Source organism: Stegodyphus dumicola, chromosome 10, assembly GCF_044657685.1.
Source record: "Stegodyphus dumicola isolate Sdum_Otavi_A_Nest chromosome 10, ASM4465768v1".
NCBI lineage: Eukaryota > Metazoa > Arthropoda > Arachnida > Araneae > Eresidae > Stegodyphus > Stegodyphus dumicola.
In genome coordinates, this window is record NC_140777.1 from 62,529,324 (window position 1) to 62,548,477 (window position 19,154).

Here is a 19,154-nt window from a genome sequence, read left to right on the forward strand (position 1 = left end):
GGTAATATCCAAGAGTGCCTTTTTGGATAATCATGTTGTATGCAATCTACCATTTTTAGTTAGTTTGTTATTTCTCAGATGGTGCCACTAAAACACTCATTCTGAAATTTGAGTGTGTGATAAAATGGCAACATAAGGATATGATTAAACAACAACCAATTTTACTGCCACCATTTGAAAAACTAAATAGCTAACTAAAAGGAGTAGATCATCTACTATATGATTACTGATTTTGGGGTTAAATGTAAACTTCTAATCAAGAAAAAAATTCAAAAAATATTTAACAATCACTTTCTGCCTCTTAAAATAAAATATACAATACTGAATACTCACTTTATTGCAATTTTGCACAAATTGTAATACCAGGAATACAGAAATGCCCAACGATAGGACATTAAAAAACATACCCATGCCTAGAGTTTAAAAATTATCTCCCTTTGCAAATTATCTCCCTTTGCATAATGGTCATAATAATACCAGTGATGCCTGAAGCCCTACTCTAAGCCGAAAATGTTTAAAATTTTGAAGTAGATTAATCCAAAATAACTTAAGATGATTAATAATAGTCAATATGTTGAGAATACTCAAGCCAAAGCCACAATGTTAATTCTGATCAGCAGATATGAAAAGCTATCAAAGTTAGCACTGTAAAGATTTCAATACAGTAAGTGACAATCAGATAGTGCCAGAAATATATTAAGATAAATTTCACATCAGGAAACAAGTAACAGAAGTTTACAAAGTAAAGCAAATAAGAAAATATATATAGTCAAAAGTCGTTAATCTGGACTCGTCGGGACTTCGGCGATTCCGGATTATCGATTATTCCGGATTATAGATCATCAGTTTAAATCTCGTAAGATGGCATGCAGAAATTCTAAAATTAAAAGTATGAAACCGTAATTTATGAAATAAAGAACAATTATGATCTAAAGGGTATCAAAATTTGCAAAAAGAAAAAGCTTAATATTTATTTGTTTACTTTATTAAACATTTCTTTCAATGTAAGTTGTTTAGGTTTTGCTTCGTTTCATGTGATAATACTTTCTCTTTAATTCTATTAAACAGACATAATTTCCTGTTCAGTTACAAAGTTCCGCTGTTCAAGTCCTATAATTGCTGTGTCGAGAATACTGACTAATTTGTCAATCGAAATTTTTTTGTTTTCAATAACCTCTGTCACTTTCTTCGCTATCGGAAGGGAATTATAATGACGAGGAACTTGTTTTAAATCATATCAAAGACGGAGCACATCGAGATGAAATACTACATTTGATAAGGAATTATAAGCCAAATAAAATAAAAACATCTGCCCTGAAGATAAGGATAGTGCTGACAGATCAACTTCCAATTCAATACGCGCCCGCTGCGGCGTTCCCCCCGCCAAGCAGCGTGAAATTGATAAACAGATTTCGGATTTAAAAACATACTTTCGCTTTAGATCCTTTACATATTAACAAATATATATCGGAAATTCTATTTGATATAATCGAAAGTTTAAACTTACTTTTATAAAATTGCTCTTACAGTCTGCAAAAAATAATAAGCCTGATCCAATTCGAAAATTAAGGAACAACGCAATCATCAACATTAACTGAAATAGATAATTATTTAGCTTATATGTCCATTATACATAAAACGCGCACGCGAAAACATATTCTGCACTTGCGCACACTCATATGCGCAGTCGTAAAAGGTCTTACGCGCACGCGTAAACGCCTATGCGCATGTGTCAACGCAGTGCATGCGCAGAAAATTTTTAGTTTTGAGGTCCGGATTATAGATCATTCCAAATTATGGATGTCCGAATTAACAACTTTTGACTGTATAGCAGAAGCATTTGATCATTCAATATGGCCCTGGGCCTTTTCCCATTACCTGGGATTATTAGTTATATTTACAAATTCTGACAGTAGGATTATTGTTCTTCTGACATTTATGAAAAGCTTTTGCCAAATAATAATAATGCATCTTAATTAGACAATTTTCAGTTCTGTATGGATTCTGTTGTTGTTTAGGAAGAGTCTGATTTTCCACAGAACACAGTTCTTAGCAATTTAGAGCTGCTTGTAATTTGTTTTACAGGATTAACCTCAGACTAGACAGGTACAGCAAAGCTTGGATTGAGAATGGATTCATAAATGAAAACTTATTATCAGTAGAGAGAATGCTGTTTCAAGCAGTTAAAAGGAAGAGTTTAGCTTTACATGCTCGAAACTTCTTAATCATAGATGTAAAATGAGGGATTCCTGAGTAAGAATTTGAGAATAACCCTAAGGAAATGTTTAATTTTAATTGCGTGTAAAAACAAATGCATTTTACTTCACATGTTTAGTACCTAATAATACTTTTACCTCAAAAATAAATGCCATCACATACTTCAGCTTCATCCTTTTACATTCAACAAGTTAATTTTTTGTTAGTAATAAATTAAGCTGCTCTCTGTTTACTTGCAGCCTTGCTGAAAAACCACAGAAAAGCATTCATGATGCAACGAAGTATGTCAGCAAAATAGTTATGGAGTAACCACATCATTACCAAAACGTATGTAATTAAGATGTGCTTACTGTAAATGACAATGAAGTCACAGACGTGTTTCAAAGCACAAAAAGATGTGAAGGTTTTGAGTGACTAAGAAATCACCTGCAGTATAGATCTGAAGAAAACGAATTGCAGCAAGGAGAGTAATACTGAGAATAATAAAGAGGAAATGGAAATAAACAGCAAAAAAAGTAGCCACACTGAAGCCTTGATTTGGGTTTACTTTGATTATGGCAAAGCCTAAGGCTTTATTATGCTGCCTAAGGCAACTTTAACCTACAAACAAGACTGTGCTGCCAACTTGGTAAACCAGTATCTAAACTTTATACAATTACAAAATAATAAATAAAAATACTAAAACAAATTAAATAAGATGGGACAACTGGCCCCTACTCTTGCCTTTTGAAGAAAATTCCCTGGCCTTACTCAAAAGCAGAGTCACCTCAACCTTTATTCTGAATAGATTCTGCATAAAACAAAGCCCAGGACTTCGAAGATGTGCATTTTTTTAGTATTTTCCACTTTTAAAGCATTTTTAAGATATTAAAACATTTTGAAGGCCTTTTAGATACTTTAGCACTTTGAAGTATATTCTAGAAATCAAACTGAAAAATAAGACAAAACTGAAATAACACGGTCACAACTAATTTTTACTAGGAATGCATGTCCTCTTACAGTCAAAAGTCGTTAATTCAGACATCCATAATTCGGAATGATCTATAATCCGGACCTCAAAACTAAAAATTTTCTGCGCATGCGCCGCGTTGACACATGCGCGTAAGACCTTTTACGACTGCGCATATGAGTTTGCGCAAGTGCAGAATACGTTTTCGCGTGCGCGTTTTATGTATAATGGACGTATAAGCTAAATAATTATCAATTTCAGTTAATGTTGATGATTGCGTTGTTCCTTAATTTTCGAATTGGATCAGGCTTATTATTTTTTGCAGACTGTAAGAGCAATTTTATAAAAGTAAGTTTAAACTTTCGATTATATCAAATAGAATTTCCGATATATATTTGTTAATATGTAAAGGATCTAAAGCGAAAGTATGTTTTTAAATCCGAAATCTGTTTATCAATTTCACGCTGCTTGGCGGGGGGGAACGCCGCAGCGGGCGCCTAATGAATTGGAAGTTGATCTGTCAGCACTATCCTTATCTTCAGGGCAGATGTTTTTATTTTATTTGGTTTATAATTCCTTATCAAATGTAGTATTTCATCTCGATGTGCTCTGTCTTTGATATGATTTAAAACAAGTTCCTCGTCATTATAATTCCCTTCCGATAGCGAAGAAAGTGACAGAGGTTATTGAAAACGAAAAAATTTCGATTGACAAATTAGTCAGTATTCTCGACACAGCAATTATAGGACTTGAACAGCGGAACTTTGTAACTGAACAGGAAATTATGTCTGTTTAATAGAATTAAAGAGAAAGTATTATCACATGAAACGAAGCAAAACCTAAACAACTTACATTGAAAGAAATGTTTAATAAAGTAAACAAATAAATATTAAGCTTTTTCTTTTTGCAAATTTTGATACCCTTTAGATCATAATTGTTCTTTATTTCATAAATTACGGTTTCATACTTTTAATTTTAGAATTTCTGCATGCCATCTTACGAGATTTAAACTGATGATCTATAATCCGGAATAATCGATAATCCGGAATCGCCGAAGTCCCGACGAGTCCGGATTAACGACTTTTGACTGTATTTAAAATTTATTTTTTGTTGTTGTTAACAATTTATTTATTTATTTAGATTTTACCATAAGAGACACATACCCTAATCATTTTTATTCTCTATTGAGTATTTTTACAAAGCTGTCATGGTTTGAGCAAAAATTAGAATAACAAACTTAGTCAAATCTTTTCTGGAATAATTTTTTGATTTTGAATTAGTATATTTTTCTTTTGTCTACTCAAAAACATTCATATTTATTCCCAATTCAAGACTTCATATAAGTTATTAATATTCATAGCAATAATAATAAATTAAATATTTTACAACGTTAGAAAATTTATGAAAACTGGAAAATTTATTTTTATTTTTTTCATACAGTTCCAATTACTGCTCTTTATTAGAACTGTCACAACAATAAATCAGATGCATTTAAAACCTCAAAAAGTATATTCGATAAAGATGATTTGACTTAATGCTTAATAAAACTAATAATTTAAAATAAATCATTAAAATAATTACCTGATCTGTTTTATGGGAATAATGCGGTGCTTTCTTTTCTTCTGTTTCACATTTCACACCTGCACATTTTGTTACACCACTTGTTTTATTAATAACAGGTTCGTGTACAGAATCACTACCATCCTGCAACTGCGATTCTACCGAATAGTCTTCTGGATCAAAAGTACCATTAGCTACATCTTGAGCCTTCTTTATTCTTCTTGCAGCTATTTTTAGCTTTAATGGACCATTGGCAAAATTGCTTTCTTTAACAATGGAGAATTCACGCTCTTCTGCAGTTGTCGAACTTCGACTCGAGCTGCCTTCCCCATCAGAATCACTACTGCTGCAAGTGTCGCTGCTCGAACTGCTAGATTCACTACAACTTTGATTCCGTGACCTCCATTTCTTTGCCAGGTGTTTCTTAGCTGCAACAGCCTGGAGTGTACGCATCGTGGAGCCGTACTCCACACCACGCTGAGTCAAGAGACTCTGGGCCATATTCAAACATTCCCAATCATTTTTAACTTTCTACTGAGGACCACTTCCACACTCCATCCACCGTCCCTGAAGTCCCTAAAAAATAATAATTTTAAACTATTATTAAAAGTTAAAAATTTAGATCAACTGAAACAGCATACTTTAAAATCATGTACTAACAGAAAAGCTTTTTGTCAGAATATTTACATTTACAGTGGATCACATTTGTTTTTGGACACGTTTTTCAATGCTGTGTATCCATAACTAAATATTAGCAAAATGACTTTATTTTTTTCACACATGCTAATAATCATATTTTTTAAAACCTACTTGTTTTAAAAAAGGTTTTGATTTAAAAAAATTTTATTCAAAATATTCTGAAAATTAACTCATTACATAATTTTAACTATTCGGACATTTTGAACAAGCAGTTTATATTTAATAAAAGCATGAAAATAATGTGACATTCAATATCCTTTAGCTAAAACTACATTTTTCATACACTTTATTCCTAACTAAATATTATTATATTATTAACTATATATTAAAATCTATTAGCAATATTAACACTAAATATTAGTGTATCCATAACTAAATATTAGCTAAATGACTACTTTTTTCACACATACTAATGATCATATTTTATAAAACTTACTTGTTTTGAAAAATCTGTTTATTGAAATTTTATTCAAAATATTCTGAAAATTAACTTGCTAAATAACTTGAAGTATTCAGACATTTTGAACAAACAGTTTATATCTAATAAAAGCAAGAAAATAATGTGACATTCAATATTTTCAATATCCTTTAGCTAAAACTACATTTTTTATACACTTTGTCATGAATTCAACTAATTTTTATCTTTAAATATGATAGACACCAATATGAATTAATTTTAAAAGCTACCATACACAAACACATTGAAATATTACTTTTTGATGACTATTAAATTACATTAATATTTTATCTCATTCACATTATTTATGTTCGCTAGTAAATGTAAACTCAAAATGAAACTGCATGTAGGCCAGTTGGCATAACAGAATTTGTTTTTTAAGAAAATAAAAGTAATTTAAATAAATTTTAAAATTTGCTTACTAACTATTTACCAAAACATATGTTAACAAGAGTAGTAACATCACAATGGGAAAAAATTTACATCTATATTTTTATTGGAGATATAATAAAGTTTGATATTTACTACACAATTTTGTTGGTTGAAATTTTTATTTCAAATACAAAGATAGACAGCTAAAAAACGGGTCAAAATTATTCCTAGTTTTCAAGAAAATTTTCAAAGTGTAATAAAACTTGAGAATAAATGAAGAGAATTTAGACTGCTTTCTTTATTTATTAAATTTTTCTTCCAACACATAAATAAAAAATACATACGTTTCCATGTAAGTAACTTATTTATTTCTTAATATAACTTGACAATGGAATTTCGATTCTAATAAAGTAGGAGAGAAATTACTAGAAATCGTCTTATTATAGATTTTAGGTGCTCGCTGTTTTGCACATAAACATGTTTCCAAACAAAGCAATTATTCTTAGCAAAAAAAAATTGGGTAGAGTAGACTTTAAGGTACCCCTTGTATTATGGCCAAGTTGTTGTTTCATTTATGGTAGCCTGAATAGTTGAATGTTAAGGAAACCCTATTGTGACGTAATCGGGTGCATGATTCTGGGAAATTTTGAATCGTGGGATGTTTTGTAAGCATTTTTGTGGTGTGTGTTGGTTTGATTCTTTAGACGGTAGAATGGCCGAATGTAGTAAGATTAATTTGAAGTTTCTGTACGATTTGGAGCGAAAGGGGAAAACTTTAATCGACTGGTGTGTAAATGAAGGTTTACTTAGTAGCCATTACAAGTGTCCTGTATGCACGAAGGATATGCGTCTAGTCGAACGTAAAAACCGTTTAGATGGATTTGAAGGAAGAAAGGTTCAGATGGTCAATATGTGAAGCCTTCGATTAGAAAGAGTACATGGTTTAAAAAAAGTCATTTGAGTATGATTGATATTTTGATTTTTAAGTGGCTCTGGGTGTACAAAAAGAACTTGAAAATCATGGTAAGTGAATATTTGCTTTTGGTAGTGCTTAAATGTATAACATGTTTTTCCTTTTTTTATGTTATTTTATTGTTTGGTTTAAAATGTATTTTATTGAGATTATGTATTTTTTGTTTGCCTGTGTTCTAGAATTTGATGCTCCTTTGACTTTTTAAGTGAAAATATATCGATGTGTACATGGACAAAGTAAAGGGAGTGCGCAATGCAAGTTTGTGCAATTCTGGATTTTTTTTTTTTTAAGTAAAAATAGGTCGACGTGTACATGGATAAAGTCAAAGGAGTGTGCAATGCCATTTTTGCGCCAAAAGTCGCTGCTACACAAAGCCAAAATAACAAGACAAACAATTGCACAAACTCGGTATCCATGTACACATCGACTTATTTTCACTTTAAAAAAATCCTTGAATTGCACAAAAATGGCATTGCACACTCCTTTGACTTTACCAAAAATCGCCGCTTCACAAGCCAAAATAACGAGTCAAAGAATTGCACAAAATCGGTGTCCATGTACCGCCCAAAATCCCCAAGTGTCGCCAAGGGGTACCCTAAACTATACTTTTAACAAAAAATTTATACCTGAGCTGACAAGTACCAATAAAATTTAATAAAATTTATATCTTTAAAATCTCTGAATTACATTTATATCACATTGTTAATTAATTAGTTCTATTTGTAGATTTTGTGATGTGTTATTTATATTTGTTTTTAAAGGAAATGAAAATAATAACACAGACTTCAAATAACTGAAATCTTGAAATATTTGCTACACCACATTTGGTTTGGTTTATTTAATTATGGCAAAGCACACTAGGGCTATCTGTCTAAGGGAAGGGATGCCTTCATGGAGGACTTTCAAAGGGAAACTGGCTTGTATACACGTTACACATGGGAAAAACCACTAAACGCCCATGCAGCCAGCCCGTTCGTGGGATTCGAACCTTGGGCTGAACTACCAGCATTCACATACTTTACCACTCGGCCGCTGGTGGACCTTATACCATATTTGGAACAAATACATATTTGAAATGTATTTGCAGGCTACATAAAACTGCTTCACGGGCAACCAGTCAGAGACCACTGCACTGATCTGCTGAAAAATGCAAATTACATACATAAATCTCATTAACACTTTTCTGATTTTGTAAAGAGAGTTGAAATGCAAACGAACATATTTTTTAATCATGTTTAAAAACCTTTGGTCTTGGTGATTATTATAATGAAAATTAAAAAGGTAAAAGAAAATCAAAATATTCAGGTTCCTTGCTAATTATTTTGGATATGGTGTTGTGATGTAGTGGCCGAAACCGCTACGCAAACCCTGGGTAGTGACATCAGGATGAAAACAAAACACAGCATAAAAATTTTATTGAACGCAAAAAAAAATGGCTACATACAATTCTACAAGAGAGAAACAAACTTTTTTCAAAAAATCAAATTCTATCAATCAATCATGCGAGAGCCATATGTGGCTCTCGAGCCTGCGTTTCTAACATTGTCAGCAATTTAATATTATTTTAATAACAACTATTTTTTTACAACTTAATATTATTTTAAAAACAATTAAATAATTATATGTAGTCCCGTGATTTCATCATGTATATTGCACTCTGAATTCGCAATTTGAAATCATTCGTCGTAGATTTATGCGACCTTATCACAACTCCCCTCATAAAGGAATTTTTCTTGACTATGGAAGGAAAAATTCTAAATACTTTTCACTGCTTTCGAAACACAAGTGGTAACCATTTAAGTGATAATAGAGAAGCCAGTTACATTACCCTGCACTTATTTCTAGATATCATAACCGCATAAATACAACAAAAATAATTTAAACTACTCCTAATGTCTGCCTTATACAAAGCATATTCCTCAAATTTTACACAATGCTAATACTTAAGATAAAACATTTAATTCTAACAATTTTGAAAATGAAACACATTATGCAAACAAATTTAAATCTACAAAAGTATAATTCCAAAACGCTACAAAAATAACTTTTCAAACAACAGTTTACAGAACAAAAAGGATTGGCTCCTCCATAGACTTCATATGCTAAAGTTCCAGCTGTCCGTAGATCTGATTTCGAATAATCAATCACTGAGATAGGACACTCTTCAACATTTACAACTACATTTGGATGAGGTCCCAATTTCTTTTTCCTGACTTTATGATTTGTCAGTTCATCCAAAGAAAACTCGCCAATGGCTGGTAATGTCTACTTATACATTGCACACCATATAGCATATGCATTTGATTCAGCATTATAATTGAACATCATTTTTACAGCAAGGTTATTTGGAAACAATTTCTCAGAAGAAAACGCCTTAATAGAAGTGGGTTTTTCGAATATCGAATTCTGCAGATCGTGTGTTCCTTCAGCATGCGATATAATAAATTTTGTTTGGTGTTGAACATTATTATGAGTTTCTGTTGCTTGTGCTTCTGAGAATTCTGCTGGTGAAACATCCGCAAGGATAGCCCTTTCCTCTAAACTGATGTCTGGAATTTTAATGTCCTCCTCCGTATTACTGGTTAACTTCCTTTCGTCCGAATGCTCATTATTGATGGCCCTTTCACTTTCTATCTCTTTCTTTTCTTCCGATCTGGAATCTAAGTCTTTTGCATTCGCTCTCTCTAAACTCCTGCGTGCATGCGCCTGACTATGAGTCTCCACAGTATTCAAGAGAACCGGTCGTTCCCTAATTTCCTCAATCAACTGTGCAGTTTTATTCCCTAACAAATAGTACTCTTCATCTAACTCTACCAGAGTAACCGCTGCCTTTGTGGTGACCACACCAAAATCACCTTCAATGGTGACTTTCGCCAAAGGTAAACATTTACATTCTGTGTCCAAAGGCTGTTTCACCCATACAGTTTCCCCTAATAAGTCACTAATATTAATCCAAGTACTATTACACAGATCTATACCAGCTCCAGTATCTCTCAGATATTCTCTATCCCATTAATTACTGCTTTCTTGAAATAAGGCTCAAAACATTTTACTAAACTCTCCGTTCCTAGATTAGCCTTATTCTTTCCCAGCGATGGACAGTTAGGTCGGATATGTCTGTCCTTTCCACATTGGTAACACCTTATTTTTCGCTGTTTCTTGAAACCTGCTTCATTGAAAACTTGCTTTTTTTTAGGAGCCTCCACTTTTCTATGCTCCTCTGATTTAATGTTTTGATGACCACTACTTTTCTGATGATAACTACAGTTAGAATTTATATACTGCTCTCTATCTTTCTCAAATGGTTTCTTTAACCCCGCTCTTTGTTCTAACTTCCTCGTATCTCTTCACAAAGCCTCATACTTGTTGCATTTCTCTGCTAAAATGGAACCTAAGTAGTGCTCTCTTATTTCTAGAGAGACTCGCTTAATTTGCTCAGTGAGCATAAGTTCCTTAAGACTTTCAAAATCTTGAACGTCTACTGAATCCAACCAATTCTCTAAATACACTCTCAATTCATACACTAAATCCACCCATAACATTCCGAGACATCCGATAACATCTTGAGAAATTTTCGCAAATTTACAAAAATGTTATTAACCAATTTAAATGTGCATCAGTAGAATTCTCCATCTGCAACATAAACACTTTAACAACAAATGAGAAATACACAAATATTTTCTTTTCAGTATAATCCTACCAGGTAATAAAATTCCTAATTTTGTGCTCATATAACATGAAATAGTTCATATTAAAAAGAAAAAAATAAATTAATTTTTGAGACCTCTTTAATTCCAATTGATAAGCAAAAAATTTAAAACACCTTATACAAATATTTCAAACTTTTGTTCTAGCAAACACAAATTAAATCAAAATAATTAACTGTCTGGGTTATATGACTATTTTCATGATATTTTCAGACTTTTTGCTCTGTCCTTATTTTTTACATTATGTTTTCTTTAAACATCTAGAAATTCCTTCATGACAATTAAAATACATTCTTAAAATGAAAAGTTGAGATCTAATAAATATTTATATAGCTGAAAACTTAAAATGTGATACAGGTACAGGAATATACATTTCCATCAAAATCGCAATAACAACCTTGTATTTAGTGTACATATATATTTAATATATGTATGCTAAATACAAGGTTGCTATTGCAATTTTGATTGTCACATTGACGTGTTTCTCTTCTATACATTTCTATATTTTAGGTGGATATTTCCTAAATACATTTTTATTGCATTAAAATTTTAGAAAAAGGGCAGCTTATATTATTAAATGGGATTTTTTTACAAAATACTTTATTAAAGGCTATTTATTTCAATCAAAAATTAAAACAAATAATGTAATAACTCTTAACATTCAAATACACTACCCTGCATTTAAAACATGTAATTAAGTTCTATTTGATATAAAATTGTACTACAAACTAGCATGCTGTTAATTTTAATAATAGAAAATAAGGCTGAATAAAAAATTTTATCGCTTACAATTACAATTACTTTAATTACCAAAAAAAGAAACTTTTACTGATATACATGTGATCAGTAGACAAATCTGTTCAATAATGAAAATTCTTAAAAAAAAAAAAAAAAAAAAAAAAAAAGAGAGAGGTGAGAAAAAGAAAAAAAAAAAAAAAATTACTGAGCTATATGAATATATATGTATACATATATAAATTAAACTGATACACATATCTGTTGTACTTAATGTTTTTAATACTGAAATTGTACTATTGCTTTAATGTTGAAATTCTGTCACCTATCATTATAGATGAGCTAAAATGCATATTTAAAGTTTGTACAATTAGATAAGGGGTAAAAAAAACGAATTATTCCCGTACACAGTAATCGTAATAAAACTTTTAAATAATGTTGCTTACATTTTTTCGGTTAAAAAAAAAAATTACATTGTATTGCTAAAATACTACTTATTCTCCACAATTTATATTTGGAGTTATTTTTTCCGTTTGATCTAATACAACTGCTGTGGTTCAAATAATGAAAAACTTACTTCAACGGGCTCAAATGGCCAATAATAAGTTAAATGTCACCCACATAACGAAAACTTTTTTTTTTCTGAATACCTCACTATCACGTGAAACTATGCAGATGGAAGAAATAACTTGAAACAAAATATTGTTAATCGCATGCATTTTATTTATTATTTTTTCTTCATCAGTGTTTTGAAATATGATCATTTGTTGTTCCTGTGGTTAAAGAAAATATGAAAATTCACAATTTATCTCTAGCCAAATAAACAAACATGTGAATGTGTAAATATATTCGTTATTAACGGAAAATAAAACCAGAAAAAATATGCACTTTTTTTTCGAAATGTATTTAAAATTGGTTATTCACAGTTTATAAGCCATTTAATTATTGTAATCCACTGGCTTAAATTTCAATTAAACGTTAACACAGAAAGGTTTACATCTTGGATACACACACGCCGTTGAGAGTGCACTGACCATTAGTTGACATGTGTGGAAAAACTCCGTAAATATCCATAGCGAAACAATGGCACTTACACATTGTATATCCTTGATATTAACTTTAAACGTACACAATTTTTTTCTGTTAATAACTCCTGTATTTATGCAGCGTACGGCACAGTTTCATAATAAAAACAATTCCACTACCAATCAACATGGCGGGAAACAGTTGATTTCCAATAAATACGAATTCATAATTTTATATAATCATTTTAAGCCTTCCGTAAGGATCAATAAAAATAACACATATTTTTTTTAAGCTTAATAAAATGCATTTTGCTTCAGCAGACTAAAGATTGTGTTTTTTCTACAATTTGCTGCGGATTTATCATCTTCATATAAAATGGCGAAAAATGAAATTGCCACGGAATATCAAAGTTGAAGTTATTATTTATGATACCAACCGCCAAAGGACATTCTGTTCCTGTCTTGGAAAGAGGCAGAGATACTGAATTATTTTCTCGTTCATGAAATAGAGATTTACTGATGTATCAAAAGCCTGGATCATTAAGAAAAAATTTATCAATCATTATTTAATGAGACTCATAATTTGTGTTCTTCTCAAAAGCATGCTTCAAAAATCGCAAAATATGTGGAGGTTCCACTGCGGACGAAGGTTACTAAATATGGTAATGAATAATATCAAATATGAACGTGTGCCAAACACAGACCTGCTTAGATTTTCGGTGATGTATATGATAATTATTACTGAAGAATTAGAACAAGATATAGTTTCCTGAAAAGGGTTGATGTGAGCACACTGTGGTAATAAAATGAGAAATTACATCTCCAACGTTTCGGCTAACAATATTTAAAAAAAAAAAAAGCATATCTAGAGAATAAAAATATTTTTATTCCGTACAGTGTATTGCCACTTCTCGCATTGAAATCGTTGGGTTTGTTAATCAAAAATCCTTAAATTTAAAAATATATATATGAAATAGATAATAAAACTGTAGGAGTTCCATGGTGAGGCAAGACACAAGTATAAAAATATATAATCTTTATTTTACACATCAATAATAACATTCCGATGAGAAGGAAAATTCCCACTCCATACACACCGCTCTCTCCTTACCATCTGCCGCTCATCCGAGGCGGGCATGCGCAGAACTCACAAAACTTCGTACGGTGTTTCCATGGCAACACCACAGAGTTACCCCCAGTGAGGGAGACCAAACGATACACAAAAAAAAAATGATACAGCATTTATATTATACAATGATAATGTTGAAGGTAAAAAGGTACAATATAAAAACACATAATAAATTGAACTACATAATGAAATACTGAATAAATGACAATATATATAAATTATATATAGTAGGTGGTATACAGATGTTGAGGGAAATTGACATGTCGTCCAGATTTTGTGACAGTTTTAGGAACATGTGACATGGTAGGTTTTCAGTGTGTCTGTCTTATTGGAAGGTTTAGTGTTAGGGATAAAGGTTTTATCACTAATGAAAAAATGCAGGTTTGAGTCGATCAATTGAAACAATTTGATTTTTTACCGTGCACGGAGATGATAAAGGTTTTTATCATATCACTCAATGACTGGATGGGGGACCTGAGTATGGTTGTTGAAGAGGAGGCTTGACTGAGTCAATTCTCAAATAAATATGAGAGCACGATTTTAAAGATGGATGAATGTGGATAGTCTCTGAACAGTGTTTTGATGTTGCGATGGGAATCAGAGATTGCATGATAGATCGTAAACGATTTACATATGTTGGTGTCGGGGATGGCGGAGAAAGCTGATCTGAGCACAAAATGCCCGAAGGCAGTCTTAAGGTAGTACCATAAACTAACTCAGAACAAGTTGCTTGGATGTCGTCTTTGACGGAAGATATAATACCCAAAAGTATAAGAGGTAACGATTCTGTCCAGCGAGGATTCTCTTGCGATTTTATGCTGTTTTTCAGTTGGCGATGAAAACGTTCAATGATTCCATTTATTGAGGTCTATAGGCAGTGGTACGAATACGATGAGTGCCCAGCAGGTTCGTGAACTCCCTGAAAAGATGCGATTCAAAGTTCCGACCCTGGTCAGTAGTGATAGTGGAAGAGCATCCAAAACGAGCTATCCATCCACTAATTAGAGCTTTACAAGTTGTTTCAGCCGACATATCAGATGTAGGAATTACTTCCGGCCATCGCGTGAAACGATCGATTATGGTCAAGCAATACTGATAACCTTCAGAAATTGGTAATGGGCCAATAAAATCTATGTGAATATGAGAAAATCTGGCATCAGGAAGTAAAAATGTCGAAATGGGTGATTTTGTACGCTTGTGTATCTTGGAACGTTGACATTTCTCACAAGCGTTCACAGAGTTTTTGATAAAAGTGTGCATGTTAGGCCAAATGTAACGTCTGCGGATCAATTTTGAAGTGGCAGATATACCTGGATGCGAAAGGTTGTGAATACTTTGGAAGATGCTAGGTCTAAATGAAAAGGGAATGAAAGGACGAGGGACATTGGTTGTGAAGTCACAATAGAGATAAATATCTTCAAGCGGAAAATACTGTTTGGAGAGCTTCAAAGAAGAAGATTTAGAAGTTAGTAATTGTTGTAGTTCAGGGTCTGTAAGTTGTGCTGAGGCTAACTGTTTGAAATCCAGAATGGGTGGGCGAGAAACAGAATCTAATTCTATTCGGGAGAATGTGTCAGCAATAACATTTTCCCTACCTTTAACATATTGTATATCAGTAGAAAATTGAGAGATATAGTCAAGGTGTCTCAATTGTCGAGGAGAGCACTTTTCTGCTTTTTGTCTGAAAGCGAATGTTAGTGGTTTTTGGTCGGTAAATATGATGAAGTTGCGACCTTCCAACATGTGCCGAAATTTCCTGATAGACTCATATATTGCCAGAAGTTCGTGGTCATATGTAGACCATTTCCGTTGACTGTTATTCAGTTTTAAAGAAAGGAATGCTATTGGCTCCCATTGACCATTTTGGAGTTGCATGAGAGAGCTGCCAATAGCAACATCAGATGCATCAGTCCAAAGACTGAGTTGAGCACCAGGAATTGGATGTCTTAAGAGGGTAGCTTTTGTAAGAGCTTCTTTAGCTGCTAAAAATGCCTTTTCGGCGTCTTCGGACCACGAAAGAGGATTTTCAGTCTTCTTAGTTGGACGGAATGATTTCGTTTTGTTAGAATGACCTTCGAGAAGCTTAATTAAAGGGGGAAAACTGTGCGCTGCATGTGGCACAAATCTGCGATAAAAATTGAATAGGCCAAGAAATCTGCGAAGCTGTGTTAAGCTTGTTGGTCTAGGAAATTTAGAAATGGCATCACCTCGATCGGGAATGGGAGAAATACCTTCTTTAGAGACTTTATATCCTAAGAAATTTAAGGTAGGAACTCCAATTGTACACTTTGAGGGTTTGATTGCTAAACCATAATGATCTAACCTTTGAAAGAGAGCTCGTAAATTGTTAATATCCTCTTTGTGGCTTTTAGAGGCAATCAAAATATCATCAATAAATGCATATACACCGGTTAAACCTCTCATCACTTCATCGATAAACCTTTGAAATGTACTTTATGCATTGCACAAACCAAATTGCATCCGAGTACTCTCGAAAAGTCCAAATGGTGTGCAGATAGCAGTTTTATGGACATCCTCGGGAGCAATCGGAATTTGATGAAATGCTTTGACTAAATCTACATGGGAGAATATGTTGCACCCGTGGAGTTCACTTGTGAAATCAATAATACTAGGGATTGGATATTTGTCCTTTTTAGTCTGAGCATTAAGGTCCCTAAAATCACCGACAGGATGCCAATCATTCATATCTTTTTTAGAGACCATATGCAATGACGAAGCATAATTGCTGTTGGATGGGCGAATGTGGCCTAAATCTAACAGATGTTGAAATTCCATTTTTGCAATTTTCAAACGATCGGGTGCAAGCCGACGTGGTTAGGCAAAAACGGGAGGGCCAAAAGTTTCAATATGATGCTGAACTGAATGTTTGACAATTTGGTTTGCACAGGGAGCTTGAAAAATACGAGGAAATTCATTTAATAACTTAGCATAATAATCATTACAAATTACAGATTTAACTGAATATATACTAGCAACATATAAAATACCATAAGAATTTAATTTGGTGCAAGTATCGTTTAAGCGACGATTTCTAAGATCTGGTTGTAGGTTAAAATAATGTAAGAAATCTGCACCCATTATAGCAGTTTGAACATTGCATACATAAAAAGGATAAACAAACTGTTTTCTTAAACCTAAATCTAAAGATAATAACTTTTGTTTATATACATTTATCTGAGTACCATTTGCAGCCAGAAAAGTTTGAATAGGAATAGTCAGTTTATCAGATCTTGAGGCTGGAATTAAGGAACAATCACTACCGGTATCAATTAAAAAATTAATATTGGTTTTGCGATCACGAACAAATAGGCGACGAGAACTAGAAGGCGAGGCGTATGTCGCCGCTACTCCTTGCCCTGGAAATTTCCCTGAAAATTGCAGGGTGGGGTACACTTTTTTGCTCTAGAAGCAAATTTTTTGGTAGTACCAACATAGATCACTTTTTTCAGATTTCTCACGATTTGATGCATGACGAAAATTACGATTACGAGACTGACTTCTTGAACGTCGTAGAAATGCAACTTCCTTGCGAAGCGATTTTATCTCTTTAAGCAGTTCAGAGTTCGGTGCAACACTAGATGATGCACAAGAATCAGAAACTACGCTTACCTGAGCAGATGACACTTCCATTATTTTATCTGCTATTCCAGCAGCCTTTTGTGTAGTTAGAGGGGTGATCGATGCTAAAATAGATTGCATATGTGTAGGTAGTTGCTGCAGAAATAATTCCAAAACAAAAGTATCCGTCACGTTATGATTTTCTGCACGCCGCTGCATAACGCGTAAGAGTTCAGATGGCTTTCGATCCACTAGTTGCGCACCGACAAGTAAGCGACGTATTTCCTGTGATTTGCTTTCACCACAGCGAGAAATGATTTCATTCTTCAGTTTCCCATATGGATCCGTGTGGTCAGGAGAAATGATGATATTCCTCACGGTCATAGCGATGTCAGGAGGTAAATGCGCCACACAGTGGTTATACTTGGTTCTGGATTGTTATAGCCTTTGGAACCGCTAATTCAAAAGTAGATTCCACCATCGTGAACCAAAGAGATGGATCAGAAGGAATGAAAGGAGGTATTTTCACTGCAGATATTTCATCCATTGTTTATGATGTTTGGATACTATCGTTTTCGTATTTTGTCCAGATTCCAAGAAACGATCAAAAGATGTGCGTTGTCCAACGTCAGTCACCAATGTAGGAGTTCCATGGTGAGGCAAGACACAAGTATGAAATATATAATCTTTATTTTACACATCAATAATAACATTCCGATGAAAAGGGAAATTCCCACTCCATACACACCGCTCTCTCCTTACCATCTGCCGCTCATCCGAGGCGGGCATGCGCAGAACTCACAAAACTTCGTACGGTGTTTCGATGGCAACACCACAAAACGTATTCGAAATTCAAGATTAGGGCTTCTAGGTGGCCATGTTTGGGTGGAGGACTAGCTTATTCAGAATTTGATGCCTCTATATATCGTTGGTTTTTCACAATGTGAAAAACATATATAAATTATACAGATTCTTCCTTATTTAATTTCTTTACATGGCGATAACATTTGGTGGCAACAATTTGAAAAATGATACAGCCTTTTAAAGTGAGTCGACGCAAAATGATGTTTCAAGATTAATAGCCCTTCTGGGGAAACGTCCCTTAATTCGAAAAAAAAAAAAATTCGGAAAATTCTGAACTCACTTAAGTATTCGAACACTTTGAACAAATAATTTATATTTAATAATATATGAAATCAACGGAATATTTAATATTTCATTGGCTATCGTTTAGTTAACATTACAGTTTTCATGCGCTTTGAATGTTCATTTTTCCACATTCCTCTGTGAGAAATGCTTTCTGTAGAGCTCTCGAAAAAATGTCAGGCTTCCTTAATAGCTTCTCCAAGTCACTACATGCATGCTCGATAGGATTTAAGTACGAAGAATGTGGAGAAGTATTGATAACTTCAGAACAGTTCTATAATATCTATAAGCGAACATTTAGGATTGTTACTTTGATAGAACTTGGATGTATTTTGCATTTCAAGTTTTCTTATAGATGCTTTTAGAATTTTATTGAGAATATGTATTTATATCGACTCACATTATTTTCTATAAAACTAAATTTCTCATTAAAAAAGCAAAGCAGCATTCCTGAATTATTATTCCTTTAACCGCATGCTTAAGAGTATCCAGTACGTTTCCTGAATTCAATTCTTCGTTTGTTTCCTCCAGTAATTCTTCCAATGCATTAAATTTTGATACCTGTGCAAATATAGTATTGCTTCACTAAGATAAATCTCTCCTTAC

General features: G+C 33.0%; 1 protein-coding gene and 1 pseudogene across 1 annotated transcript in view; both read right to left on the reverse strand.

Annotated features, from left to right (window-relative positions):
* The window catches only part of ash1 (histone-lysine N-methyltransferase ash1), a 136,254-nt gene extending 123,170 nt beyond the window's left edge, over window positions 1–13,084 (reverse strand). The window contains exons 1-2 of the mRNA XM_085824991.1: window positions 12,764–13,084; window positions 4,748–5,302 (exon numbers count right to left, since the gene is read on the reverse strand). Coding sequence (XP_085681117.1) covers window positions 4,748–5,227 — 480 coding nt within the window. The 5' untranslated portion in view covers window positions 5,228–5,302; window positions 12,764–13,084. The remainder of the gene's footprint in view (window positions 1–4,747; window positions 5,303–12,763) is intronic.
* A 4,104-nt stretch (window positions 13,085–17,188) lies between these two features.
* On the reverse strand, window positions 17,189–17,949 carry LOC146994981 (uncharacterized; annotated as a pseudogene).
* Between the last annotated feature and the right edge of the window lie 1,205 nt (window positions 17,950–19,154).